The sequence below is a fragment of the Equus caballus genome, chromosome 15 (genome assembly GCF_041296265.1).
Source record: "Equus caballus isolate H_3958 breed thoroughbred chromosome 15, TB-T2T, whole genome shotgun sequence".
Lineage (NCBI taxonomy): Eukaryota > Metazoa > Chordata > Mammalia > Perissodactyla > Equidae > Equus > Equus caballus.
In genome coordinates this window covers 80,834,443-80,847,503 of record NC_091698.1, presented here as the reverse complement: position 1 = coordinate 80,847,503, position 13,061 = coordinate 80,834,443, and the positions used below count along the sequence as shown (strand labels likewise).

Here is a 13,061-nt window from a genome sequence, read left to right as displayed (position 1 = left end):
CTGGTGTGAACAGAGAATGGGTACATGGTCAGAACAGGAACTGGTCATCCATAAAAGCCCACAAAAGGGACTGTCCCACAGGGAAATTGGGCAGTGCCCAGCCACACATGGTCTGGCAGGGCAGATACCCACCCCAACAATGTGTGCCTGTCCGGGCCCCTGGGAAGTATTATTCCTCATTGTAAATTACCAAGCGGTCATTCTGATTTTTACATCAGACTGTCAACACACTAACATTATGTCATCCTGCAGGATGGATTTGCCCCAGGTCTGCAGAAAAATCAGGTTTCTGAGCCTGAGGGGAATAAGACCAGATGTGAACCACAGCAAACTCACAAAAGTGATGAACGCCACCCTGTGACGTTGCTTGCGAGATGGCCCGCCCACTTCCCCCAGCATCACCCCTGGAAGCTGCTGTTGGCTGGTTTGAATTTCTCTCATCGCTATTTCTTCTTTGAACTTGTACAGATAGTCATGAAAAAACTCAGAGTACATCCCAGAATCCCTGGATCTTCATCCTCACTTCCAACGAGATGGCATTGCCCACCCTGGCACAGCCCCCCACATCTAGAACCTTGTATCTGGCCAAGAAAGGATGTCTGCCGCCGGTTATCAGCATGTCCTCATCACGATCCAGCATGCAGCGCACAGGGCAGCCGGTCCTGAGGGAGGCATCAGAGGGTGAGAAACCTGGAAGTCTCTACAACAGCCCAGCCAGGTGATTTTCGGGGATGAAAACAGTAAGGAAACCTTTTGCCACCTAGCTCGCAGAACAGACCCACACTGGGCTGCTCTGCTGTCTAGACGCGGTGCTGTACAAGGTGAGGAATAAGAGGATGGGAGGTGTGTCCTTGCCCTTGGAGCCCTCACAGCCAGGTTGGGAAGATAAGACATGGACATATGCATCAGAACATAAAGAACCAGGTGATGCTTCCCTCACTCTTATATCCAAGAATTCTAAAAACAGAGAGCTGTGAAAATGCAAAGCAAGGGGAATCAACTTCCCAAACGGGGAAACCCAAAAGCCTTCCTGGCAGAGTCCACTGGGAGAACTCACTTGTATGCAGCCAGGGCCACTGCCGTGGACACCACGGTGCTCCGGGTCTCCTTCCCTCCAAAGCCTCCTCCCAGTCGCTTCACTCGGACCAAAACTCGATTTGCTGGAACCCCCAACACTTTTGCAACAAAGGCCTGGGGACAAAAGAAAAAGCCCTCACACTGAATGCATCATCTCGCCCTACTGCAGGCCTGACCCAGAGGCTGCCTCATGTGCACAGGCCTGACTACCGCTGTGAAGTCTGAAATTCCCTGATTGGGGGATCCCCTCCCCTCCCAGTGCAGCCCTCGGGGAGTGGTGCTGGGGTGCGGCACTCATCAGTCACTGCAGTCTAAATTCAGATACTTGAGATAACCAGAGGGGCAAGCAGCTGGTCACAGCACACTTTCAGAGGCAAAACTCATTCCAATTGGCCAGGAGCTGGTGGGTCATGAGAGCAGGACCAGTTGCCAAGAATGCTGGCAACCACTGTCGCATCATAGGCAGTAGAGAAATGGGGAGTGTTTCCTCTGCCAAAATTTATTTAAGCTGCTGCAGATAATTTAGTGGTCCCTGTGGCTACTACTTAGCCCAACACCTTCATTTACAGAGGAGGAGACTGAGGCCAGACAGGATTTGACCAAGCCATGTAGCACTGGAATGATAGTCGCTAACACTAACTAGGCTATATACAAATATTAAAACTCATCTAATCATTACAGCAACCCTTCCAAGCCCCAAGTTATAGATGAGAAAGTTTATGTAACAAGCTCAGTGACACCAGCTTGTTGGTGACAGGGTCTGGCTCCAGGACCACTAACCCAAATCCCATTCTGGACCAGCCTAGGTCTGCCTCTTCACATTTCCACATTGCCGCTCCTGATCTGCCAGGAGCTCCCTGGAGCCCTCCCCAGGCCCTTGAGCAGACCCATGGGTCACCTACTTGGGTCTTCATGGTGTTCTGTGTAGACACAAAGAGCTCCATCTCCCCTGCCTCGCCTTTCGGGACGGCGATGGTGCAGTGAGTCTCCAGGTAGAAGTGCTCTTGGCCGCCAATGTAAAACTCACCTGGGGAAGCAATATGACTCCCAAGTGAGTCCTGGTTGCACAGGAGGTGAGTTTGCTTAAGGAGAGAGTGTACTTGCCAAGTGCCCTATGCAGGAACCAATGGCTCACAGGTAACCTCTAGGTTCCCCAACTGGGACGGCAAAGGCTCTAATGTCTTAGCTATCTGGGAGCTGAACCCCCACCCCGACAGAGAAACTAGGATGACATTGAAATGCATCAGGCATGAAGCTCTCTTCTCACTGCAGCCAATGGAAATCAAAGATTTTAAAACTATACTCATAAAATGTTGGAAAAGGTAAAAAAACTAATTAATAGATGTGACTGAAAATATCTTCCATAACTGAAGGTGTCGGGCCTGATGGAGAATTGACTTACTAGTGACTTAGTGATACACCAAACCAGTGTAGAAGACAATTCCACAAGGAGTCTGATCAGCAGCCTTGTCCTGGGGTGAGAGCAATGGACCCCATTTACACTGAGGAGGGTCGTGGAGGAGGGGAGAGGGAGCACCAGTCCTCAGGCCGATGGGGAGGGCAAGGAGTCTGTGTGGTTAGAGGCCTGGCAGACCCAAGGGCGGCCAGGCATCTATGGCCGTTATCTTCCCCAGACAGTCTTCCAGATCCCACACACTCTCATCTCTCTAGAATCACTGAGATATATCCAGCCTAGAGTCAGGGGAGCAGAGATTAAGATGACTGAAATTCTTCCCCAGCCAACTGTCTCCTACTTTGTTATAAAGATCAGAGGACCTCTTCTGTTAGGAAATGATAGGAAAGCACTTCCCTGCCCCAGGACTCAAGGGACAGCTCTTGAATTTCATTCCCAAACCAGGGCCACTCCATCCCCACTGCTGCCTGGTGCAGCTGTACCTGAAACAATGTTATCTGCTTCCAAAAAGCCCTTCTTGAGGTCTCCTTTCTCAATCTTGCGCCCAGATCCATAAAAGGAGTTGTGTTTTATGGCATCCTGAGGGTGAGAAAGAAGCGTCAGTAACTTCGCTTTCAGGGGAGGAAAGTAGATTCCAATGGGGGAAGAGAAGTGTTGGAACAGCTGCCTTTCTCTTCTCCGATGAGCATCTCTACAAGCTTCTTGTACAGACTTAAAGTGAGCTCACATGCAGCCTGCAGGGTCATATTCCTCCATTTCCTCAGATATACATGGACAAGCTCGGATCTTGAGGAAAAGCAAAGAATCCCTCAAGGAACCAACTGGAGCTGAAACTGGGAAGGAGGAGCTCAGTCGGCCATTAGTAGACTGAGTCTAGGATCACGATGGGGAAGGTTTCATAGGACCACACAATCCCAGGACTGGAAGAGATTTTAAAACCTATCTAAAAGAAGACGTGGTGTATATATACATATATACAATGGAATATCACTCAGTCTTTAAAAAAAGCAACATTGTGCTATTTGTAACAACATGGTTGGACCTAGAGGGTATTATGCTGAGCGAAATAAGTCAGACAGAGAAAGACAAATATCATATGATTTCACTCATATGTGGAAGATGAACAAACAAACACATAGATCAGGAGAACAGATTAGTGGTTACCAGGGGAGAAGGGGGTGGGGAGAGGGAAAAAGGGGTAAAGGGACACATATTTATGGTGACGGATAAAAACTGGACTGTTGGTGGTAAATATGATGAAGTCTGTACAGCAACTGATATATAGTGATGTACACTTTAAATTTACACGATGCTGTAAGCCATATGACCTCAGTAAAATGATTTTTTAAAAAACCTATCTAGTCAACCCCCCTCTGCTCGAATCTCCTCTAGAGGATCCTAATAAAGTCACCTCCGGGGAGCTCACCCCTCTCCACAGGAAGCCCGTTCTCCATTACCTCGATTGTGATAATGGCTGGAAGGTCTTCATAGGTGATTTTCACTGCTTGAGCAGCTCTCTGTGCATGTTCTGGGGTGTCGGTGACCACAGCACCAATGATGTGCCCAACACAAGTCACCTAGGAGCAGAGCCAGAGTGCTGAAGAACATAACTGAGCTCCTCATGAAGCAGATTATTTTGGGTTGTCCAAAAAGGCCAAGGAAACCCCTGCTCCCACTGTTTCCTGCTAAGGCCCATTTTAGGAATGACCTGGGGCTCTTTATTTACTTATCCTACTATTTGGAGTTATGTGCTTCTTCATAAATGTTTAGAATCAATAGAACTAAAATAGGAGTTAGAGGTCACTCGTATCAGGATGGCAAACTCGCTTCATTTCAAGGGCCAATTCTGATGATTTAGTACTGGCAGCCTGTTGAGAAGCTGCCCAGGATAGAATGTGGTGATTGATTAGTGATGTCTGTCATGAGCAGCCGAATGGGAGGTGTGGCAGCACAAAGGGCATCTGTCCACTCGGATCTACTCCAACACCCTTGTTCTTCATGTGATGAGATGGAGACCCAGAAGGCAAGATCACAATTGGCTCATGACTAGAACATGACTAAATCTTAGACCCTGACTCCCAATTTCCTTGTCTTTCCACCATCCCCACTCTATTCTATCTTCCATTCCCCAGATTTATACCAGAAGCTTCTCAAAGGCACCAATCATGTCTTACACCTCATCTAGATGCCCAGAAGCAGTAGTTCCCAACTGCTGGTTCTTAGACTTGATGACCCATAAACGAGTTTTTTTGTTAGATTTATAGAATAGTGATTATTGTTTACTTTTCATTTAATAATTTAGTCCCTATAAAAGCTTAATGGATCTCCTTCAGAGATAATTTTCCCCCAACATCCCCCAAAAAATAAACGACAGAAAAATTGTCCAACTCATCACTTTGGAATATGAGGTTTCTGACAATAGGAACCAATACTAAGCATGTCTCTCTCTGATATTTATTTCTTGAGGACCCAATTTTCTTGACTTAATTCGTTAGCACAGAGGTTGTTGAACCTGGCTGATTCTCATTGACCGTAACACCAGCAATGGTCTTAAAGGCTCTTGAAATCTGTGAAGCAGTTTGTTCTTCATTCAAATGCTCTCCTTTTGAAGACCTTGGGTCTCATGGTTGTAGTTTTTTTATTCTCTTCTTCACTTTTATGTCAACAATAAGGTGAATTTGCCCTCCAGCCACACCTACCCTCCTCCAATTTGCCACATTTGATCTGTGTTGGAATTATAAGATGACTGTCTGAGAACTATGCTAAAAGTATATGGATTTTAGTAGCAGCGATCTTGAATGTTTGGAAACTTTTTTTCTTTTTTAGGAAGATTAACCCTGGGCTAACGTCTGCTGCCAATCCTCCTCTTTTTTTTCCCCTGAAGAAGACTGGCCCTGAGCTAACATCTGTGCCCATCTTCCTCTATTTTACATGTGGGACACCTGCCACAGCATGGCTTGATAAGTGGTGCATATGTCCAGGCTCAGGATCCAAACTGGTGAACCCTGGGCCACAGAAGCAGAACGCACGAACTTAATCGCTATGCCACCAGGCTGGCCCCTGGAAACTTTTTTTTTGTCAGAACTCCCTATGTAGTTGAAATCAATAGATGAACTTTCATAAAAAGGAATTATCAATACACATAGTGGTGGCATCATGATTTCTATTCTGGCTAGTTTGTTTAATGTATTATTATTTTCTTTTAATAAAGGTGCTTAATTGTACACTTAAGAACCTGATTTTCAGTTCAAGTACAATCACCAGCCTTGTTTTATGCATTTTGGTGTGGAATCATCCTACTACGTACCAATAGCAGCCATCAATTAGATAAACAAGTAAACATTAAGTTAAAATTAAAAGTGCTGCCAGGCATGTGCTATCCTTTTGTTGATCGTCCTGAATACTGACCAATTGGATGACGGTCACAAAATGTGCAAATGTATCATCTTTCCAAGATTACAGATTTGAAGGAATGAGCACAAATTAAAACTTAAATACTCATTCCACTAACTTCATAGAAAAAAAAAAATCCAAGACGTACCTCATCCTTCGCAAAGACTGTTTCATCATTAAAAAGTCCAGTTTTGTTACTCCCCGGAATATCATCAGCAGAGACAAAGCAAACAAACCCTGGCACCTTCTGAGCTTCTGAAGTATCGATGGACCTGCAAGAATGAGCCACATGAGGGGCCAGGCAGGAAAACCGAAGAGGAAGACCTGTCACCAGTTTGGATATCTCTGCCCTCCTTTTGATGGTTTTTCCTCCCCTCTCTATCTTCTATTCTATCCTGTTCTATTCCATTCTACCCTGTTCTGCTCTGCAAAGGTTGATTAAATGCTTACCATGTGGGGGCACTGTGCTGAGTGCTGTGGGGGATATGAGATGAACAGGACAGGCCCGCCCCCATGGACCTTATACAAGGTTCTCTTCTGGTCTCCAAGTACAAGGGAACCAAATCATAGTGAGTAACATTTACTTGGAGAGCTCCAGATAAAACCACATCACAGCTAACACCCATCCAGAATGAGCACATTAGAGCCCTTGCTGTACAACTGATCCAACATCCCAGGACATCGTCACACTGCCGAATTTCTCTCCCCACATTCATGTACCTATCCCAGCATGGCGGGGCACCCCGGCCATAATAAGGCAATCCAAACCCCAAAGGGAGATTGCCTGGAGACTTTGTCAATTCTAATGGTGTAAACTATGTACTGCTCACTCTGGCCCATGCCCCCATGGGGAAATAGGGCAGAGGCCCCTAGAGAAACATATGGAAACCCCTCTGAAGTACCAGCCAACTTCCAAACAGGTAACCCTCACCAGAGCCCCTGAAAGTCACGTCATTATCCCCATTTTACATTTGGGGAAACTCAAGCTCAGGGAAGCTAAGTAGCTTGTCCAAAGTCACCCAGCCAGAGAGCAGCACAGCTGGGATTAGGACCGAGGTTAAGCTACGAAGACCGCCAAGGTCAGGTGGGCTTCTGCTCTACCACACTCCCTTCCAAGAACGTGCAGCCAGGAAGGCCCTGATGGAAACAGTCATTACAGAGTTCCCCCCGCTACCCAAACCCTATCCTCCTGCATCCCTTCAGACATCACTCGGATGGAGCAAAGTAGTCTGAGTGTAGATAATGCGGGTCATGGTACTGTCCACATGGGCTCAAGATAAGGACAAAGGCAAACGAATTTACCCTATGGATGGACACCATAGCATCTGAAACAAACACTTTTTTTTTCGGGGACCTGGAAGAGTTGATTTATCTGTTAGGTTTTATCTGGGTCCAGGCCACCATTCCTGGAGCCTGTCTCCAGGCTAGGAGCAGCAGCAGAGGGAAGGCCAATGGTAAGGAGATCCCATCCGTATCCACGCAGTGGCAGGGCCCAAGGGAAGGTTCCCCAGCTGCTCGGCTCAGCGGGGCAGGCGTCTAACGCCCACCAGGAAATCAAGCTCAGCCTCAGGCCTGAGCATCCGGGGCAGCACAGCCAGGCGCTAATGCTGCCTGGCTTCAAACTCCAGCTCCGCCTATGAACTGTGTGGCCTGGGGCAAGTAACTGACCCTGCTCGTGCCTCAGTTTCCTCATCTGGAGCATGAGGATAATAATAGGACCTGTCTATAGGGTTGCTGTGAGGAATAAATGAGCCAATATGTGTCAAATGCTTTAAACCAGGCTGCAGCAAACATAAGCTCCATGTGAGTGTCAGGTATGATCACTATTATAGAGGTGGCAATTCTTGCCATTTAGGCTCTCAAAGTGCAACAAATAGGTACAAGCGACTGTCCTCTGCTAGGTCCTTTGTGGAAACTCTGTCTGATCCTTACAAAAACATCCTATTACATATGGGGAAACTGAGAGCTGAAGCGCACAGGTCAGGTCACAGCTGCTAAGCCCTGGGACAGGGATTTAATCTGAGGTGTGTCAGACTCTGAGCCCACGTTCTTACTTTCAGCGCTGACTCAAGTTCTCCTGAAATTTTGCCTTGAAGTTTAGCCCAGTATCCAAAGCGCAGATCTAACCTGGTCCTGTTGAAGGTCTTCAGCAGCTCCCATTGCTTGCCCAGGGCCAAGTGTAGTCTCCCTGTTCAGCACTTTCCCAACCAGCCCCTGCCTACGTCCGCGTCGTCATCCCCTCCCCCATCCCAGGCACCCCTGAGCCCCGAACCTCTCCTGCTCCTCTCCAGACTGGCTTTAAGATGATCCCCCTGTTCCTCTCTAGGCCCAGAGACCCTGGAGGGGCCACGTTATGTCGGCATCTCCAGTGCACGGCAGGGTGCTCCCAGCGCCCTCCTCCTGGGTGTATTTACTATACTCACTTGATCTTGGCGTGGGCCCGGGTGCTGGTGACCAGTCGGAGGGACAGCTCATTCTGATAGCGAGGGATGTCGTCACAATACACGGCCTCCCCGCAGGCCTGCATGGATGCGCCCAGGTGGGGCAGGGGCCGGCCCACCATGTCCTCCTCAGACTGACCCTTGGGCACCTCCTGGAACAACACGGTCACCAGTCAGGCTGAGCTGCAGAGGACACAGTTCCTCGACAGGCCCAGGGAAACCATGGAGAGCTTCAGGCCAAAGCAGACCTGAGGAGTGGGACTGGAGGAGGCAGGAGGGCACGGGGTGAAGGAAACAGAAAGGCAGATGAGAAGCCATTGAGAAGGTGGTCATAGTATCACTACATACAGTAACACCAAGAAAAAGGAGGAATTCCAATGTCCATTCATCGGGAGTTGGGTAAATAAATTATGCTATGCTCATACAATGGAATAGTATGCAACTACTGAGAAAATACTTTTGAAGAATTTTAATTAGAAGGAAAGAATGCTCATGTTAAGTATAAAAATAGGACACAAAATGTTGTGAGTGTGTCTATAAAGATTCCAAATTCTGTGGGAAAATACATATTATAAATACAGTACATACATGTCCATATATGCATAGGAAAAAATGGAAAGAAGTAAAAAGAATATAATAATGACTTTCTCTTGGAGGTGGGATTTTGGGTGATTTTTATTTTCTTCTTATACTTTTCTATGTTCTCCAACACGTTCTAAAATGTATTCATTTTATAATAAAATTCTGTTTTATGTGTTCTTCAAAGTAATAATAAAAACGGCTAATATTTATTGAATGTTTGCTATATGCCAGGAACTGTCTAAGATATTTAGTTTTACTACCACATTTAAAACCATCCTATGAAACAGGGCCCATCATCATCCACATTTGCAGGTGGGCGTAATTAACTCAACCGAGAGACACAGAGAGAAGTCACTTGTCCGAGGTTACACAGTTATGAAATGCAGTTTGGATTCAAGTCCTGGCAGTCAGGCCCAGAGTTCACTATTTGGACCATTACGTTCTAGTTCAGGGGTCCACAAACTGTGGCCCATGGGCCAAATCTGGCCCACTGCCTATTTTTATAAATAAAGTTTTATTGATACATAGCCACACACATTCATTTATGTATTGCCTCTGGTTGCTTTTGTGCTACCATGACAGCATTGAGGAGTTGCAACAGATACTGTGAGGCCCACAAAATCCAAAATGTTTACAGGAAAAGCTGATGTTTTGCCTAGTGTCTCTCAAAAAGTTGCTGTTGATAGAAAGTTGTTTTTTTGTTTTGTTTTGTTTTGTTTACATGCTCAAGAGAACTCCTGGCCTTGTGCATTAGACCCATAGAGGCACCAGAAAAGACAAAATGGAAAAAAATTATTTTTCTTCAAGGAGCAGGTGAAGATAAGAGTAATCCCAAGATAGAAATTTAGGTGAGCGAGAAGGGAAATGGCTTCATTGACATTAATATGATTCCCATTTTCTTCACTGGATATTTATGCACAACAGCAAGGAGCTTTAAGCACCTACATACAATTCAACTAGGTAATTCACCACCAGTCAGCATCATCTGATGTGGCCTGCAAGGGCTCCTGATATTAGGTGAACACCCACTGTACTCACTTGGAAGAGCTGGACATTGGCCGGAGGGTCTTTCTGAAAGAGTAAGGTGGCGCTGGCACAGGTGGGATCCAGTTTACCACACTGCTGTGGAGGCAAGAAAACAGAGGTGATCATGAGTATTTCTACCATTGATCCCATCCTTGGCTGTCCCAAGTGGTAAAAGTAACAACTGTTCCCCTCATCTCCTCATTTTACACTCAGTACGGCCTGGATCTCTCTCAACACCCGAGTGTGGGCTCTGAGAGCTCAGTATTTCATAACAGCCTCTTCTCTCCCACCACCCCTGCACCCTGCATAATCAATGGTTGGTGCTTCCCCCCAATGCCCAACAGTTTCCCTTCTTTCTGCATTTATGCATGCTGCTCTCTCTGTTGGGAATAACTTTCTCCCCCAGCCTTCCTGGAAATGTCTTCCTTCTCCTCCTCAATTCTGTGGGAAATATTTAATGCTACGGGAAATGTTCACAATATAATCTCAATGAAATCTAGGGACACCTAAAACTCTATATGCAGCATGATCCCAAATCTGTGTAGAAAATAATACATCCAGATCAAAACATAGGAAGATGATAGATAGATAAATAGATGGATGGAAGAACAAACAGACAGAGAGGAAGAGATGGAACAGACAAACAGAATGACAGATGGACAGATAAATGAAAGAAAAAGATCAGAGGAATAAGCAAAAATATTAGCCATGGTTTTCTCTAGAATCTGAGGGTATTTTTAATTTTATCTTTATACACTTCTGTACTTTTCGTTTTCCAAACAAATTTTTTACTCTTATAATCTGAAAAAAATAGGTATTACCAATGTTTTTAAAGAAGGATTTCACCCTGCTGTCCTTATATCTGTGAAGCCTTCTCTCCTTTGTGTTCCCCCACACTCCATCTCATCAGTGTCACACTAGGCTGACCTTTATCAATCCTGTTCTCACCCACTCTAGCCTGGCCCCTAGTGCCTAGTGCAATCTTACCATGTAAAAGGTGCGAAATAAATGAACCAATCTCAGGAGCTGAGCTCCACCTCAACCAGCAACCTCTCCTGAACATACATCTTTGCAGTGTCCACATTCCCCCTGACTGTAGCATTCTCATTCCACACTCTACATTCCCATCCTCACTACAAAGCCACAGTTGTATCAGCTATACTGCTGGAAGGATCATCTGGTCTACCAGGTGGCTGAGCCTTTTACAGATTTTACAGCTGAGACTTAAAGAGAGCTGTGGCCTATTCAAATTTTCACATGAGGTAATGACACAGCCAAGACAAAAATCCATGTCTGACTCCTAGCCCAGTGCTCTGCTTCTCAGCCACCTAGTTGGCTCCCATCTCTGTGTGACTCCCTGGGTTGTGTCCCTGGTCCCTGCTCCTCTGCCCTTTGATGTCCAGAGGAGAGGAGCAAGTTTACCACCTGGTCCACAGCACTCTCTTGCCCAGACCAGCTTCCCAAATCCCCAAACGAAAGTGCTGCAGAGAGTCTGCTCCTTGCCCAGGCCCCTCACTCACATCTTCCGAGTCCACTTTGCCCAGCTTCTGAAGCACCGTCAGGTAGAACTTGAAGAAGAAGCTGAGGGTGAGGGTGCGCCGGAACTCTATCATGCCACCAGGGGCGTCAGGGGCCAGTTGCAGCTCCTCCGCCAGGCCTGCACACACGTCCTGCAGCAGCTCCTCATTCCAGAACCTACCAGAGAACAGGTCATGAGACGGCGCTCCTATCCAGCCCTCAGAATCACTTGTGTGGAGTGGTACGCACAGGGCCTCAGAGCCATATGAATCTTGGTTCAAAACCTGGCTCAGATACTTATAGCTATGTGACTTTAGGCAAGTTACTTGACCTCCTTGAGCCACAGCTTCCTCATCTTTACAAATAGATACAATTTAAAAACCCACAAAAATAATAATAGTTAAATATCTTGTCTCTTCAATGCACTAGGCAACATCGTAAGTGCTTTATATGAAGCATTACTTTTAATTGAAATTAAATAGTGTTGAGGGCAAAGTTTTTATATTCATTTTACTGATAAGAAAAATAAGGCATGAAAAGATTAAGTAACTTGACTTATATTCCCCATCTGGTGAGTGTTGGAGCCAGGAATTGGAACCAAGGAGCCAAATGCCAAAGTTAAGTTTTAATCTATCCACGTGGTTATTGTAAGGATCACATAGGATAGTGCCAGTGAAGTGCTTGGTACAACTGCTGCCATAGAATGGCCATAGGAATAGTAGTAGTCATAGTAATAGCGTAGCAATGGTACTAGTGCTAGTAGCAATAGTAATAGTAGTAGTAGCAGCAGCAATATTAATAGCAGTAATAGTAGCAGTGGCAGATGTAGGAAGAGTAGTAGTAGTGGAAGAAATAGCAACAGTATTAGTAGAAGCAGAAGTAATAGTAGTAGTAGAAGAAGCAGTGGTAGTAAGAGTAATAGCAACAACACCCATAGTACTACTAGTAGTAGCAGAATTAGTAGCAGTAGCCCCAGTGATACTATTAGTAGTAATAGTGGCAACAGAAGTACTAGTAGCAATAGTAATGGTTGTAGTAGCAATCACAGTAGCAGTAATGGCAATGAGAATAGCAGCAGTAACGCTATTAGTAGTAATACCTAGAGTATCAGCACCAATAGTAGTAGCAGTAATAATAGCATTAGTAGTAGAAGAGACAGTGATAATAGTAGCAACAGTAATAGTAGCAGTAGCCAAAGTAAGAATACTAGTCATAGTAGCGATAGTAGCAGGAAAAGCAGGAGTGATAATAACATTAGTGATGGTAGTAAGAAAAGTAGCAATAACAGTAGAAGTAATAATACTAGTAGCACTACTGGTAGTAATTATAATAGAAGAAACATCACCAGTAGTAGCAGTAGTAATAGTAGTTGTAGCTGCAGTGGTAGTAGTAATAGTATTAATAGTAGTGTAGTAGTATCAATGGTAATAGTAGTATAGCAGCAGCAATGCTATTAGTAATAATACTGCTAGTATCAGCAGTAATCACAGCAGTAGTAGTAACCATGGCAATAGTAGTAGCAGCAATAGTAATACTACTAGCAGTCATAGTAGTGGTAGCAGCAGCAGCAGGGATAGCATTAGTAGTAACAGCAGCAATAATATGTACTC

General features: G+C 45.5%; 1 protein-coding gene across 18 annotated transcripts in view; it reads right to left on the bottom strand.

The window, feature by feature from the left end:
* The window catches only part of XDH (xanthine dehydrogenase), a 58,903-nt gene that overhangs the window by 18,014 nt on the left and 27,828 nt on the right, over window positions 1-13,061 (bottom strand). For 10 of the 18 annotated variants that reach the window (XR_011426509.1, XR_011426511.1, XM_070236532.1 and 7 more), the window contains 9 exons: window positions 11,454-11,628; window positions 9,946-10,029; window positions 8,308-8,477; window positions 6,033-6,156; window positions 3,949-4,068; window positions 2,974-3,070; window positions 1,980-2,104; window positions 1,058-1,191; window positions 575-662 (listed from right to left, as the gene is read on the bottom strand). Coding sequence is in view for 15 of the 18 variants with exons in the window: in XM_070236532.1 (XP_070092633.1) it covers window positions 575-662; window positions 1,058-1,191; window positions 1,980-2,104; window positions 2,974-3,070; window positions 3,949-4,068; window positions 6,033-6,156; window positions 8,308-8,477; window positions 9,946-10,029; window positions 11,454-11,628 (1,117 nt within the window). In the remaining 3 variants the exon portion in view is untranslated. The remainder of the gene's footprint in view (window positions 1-574; window positions 663-1,057; window positions 1,192-1,979; window positions 2,105-2,973; window positions 3,071-3,948; window positions 4,069-6,032; window positions 6,157-8,307; window positions 8,478-9,945; window positions 10,030-11,453; window positions 11,629-13,061) is intronic. The other 8 variants (XR_011426510.1, XM_070236533.1, XM_070236535.1 and 5 more) reach the window with 1 other exon arrangement.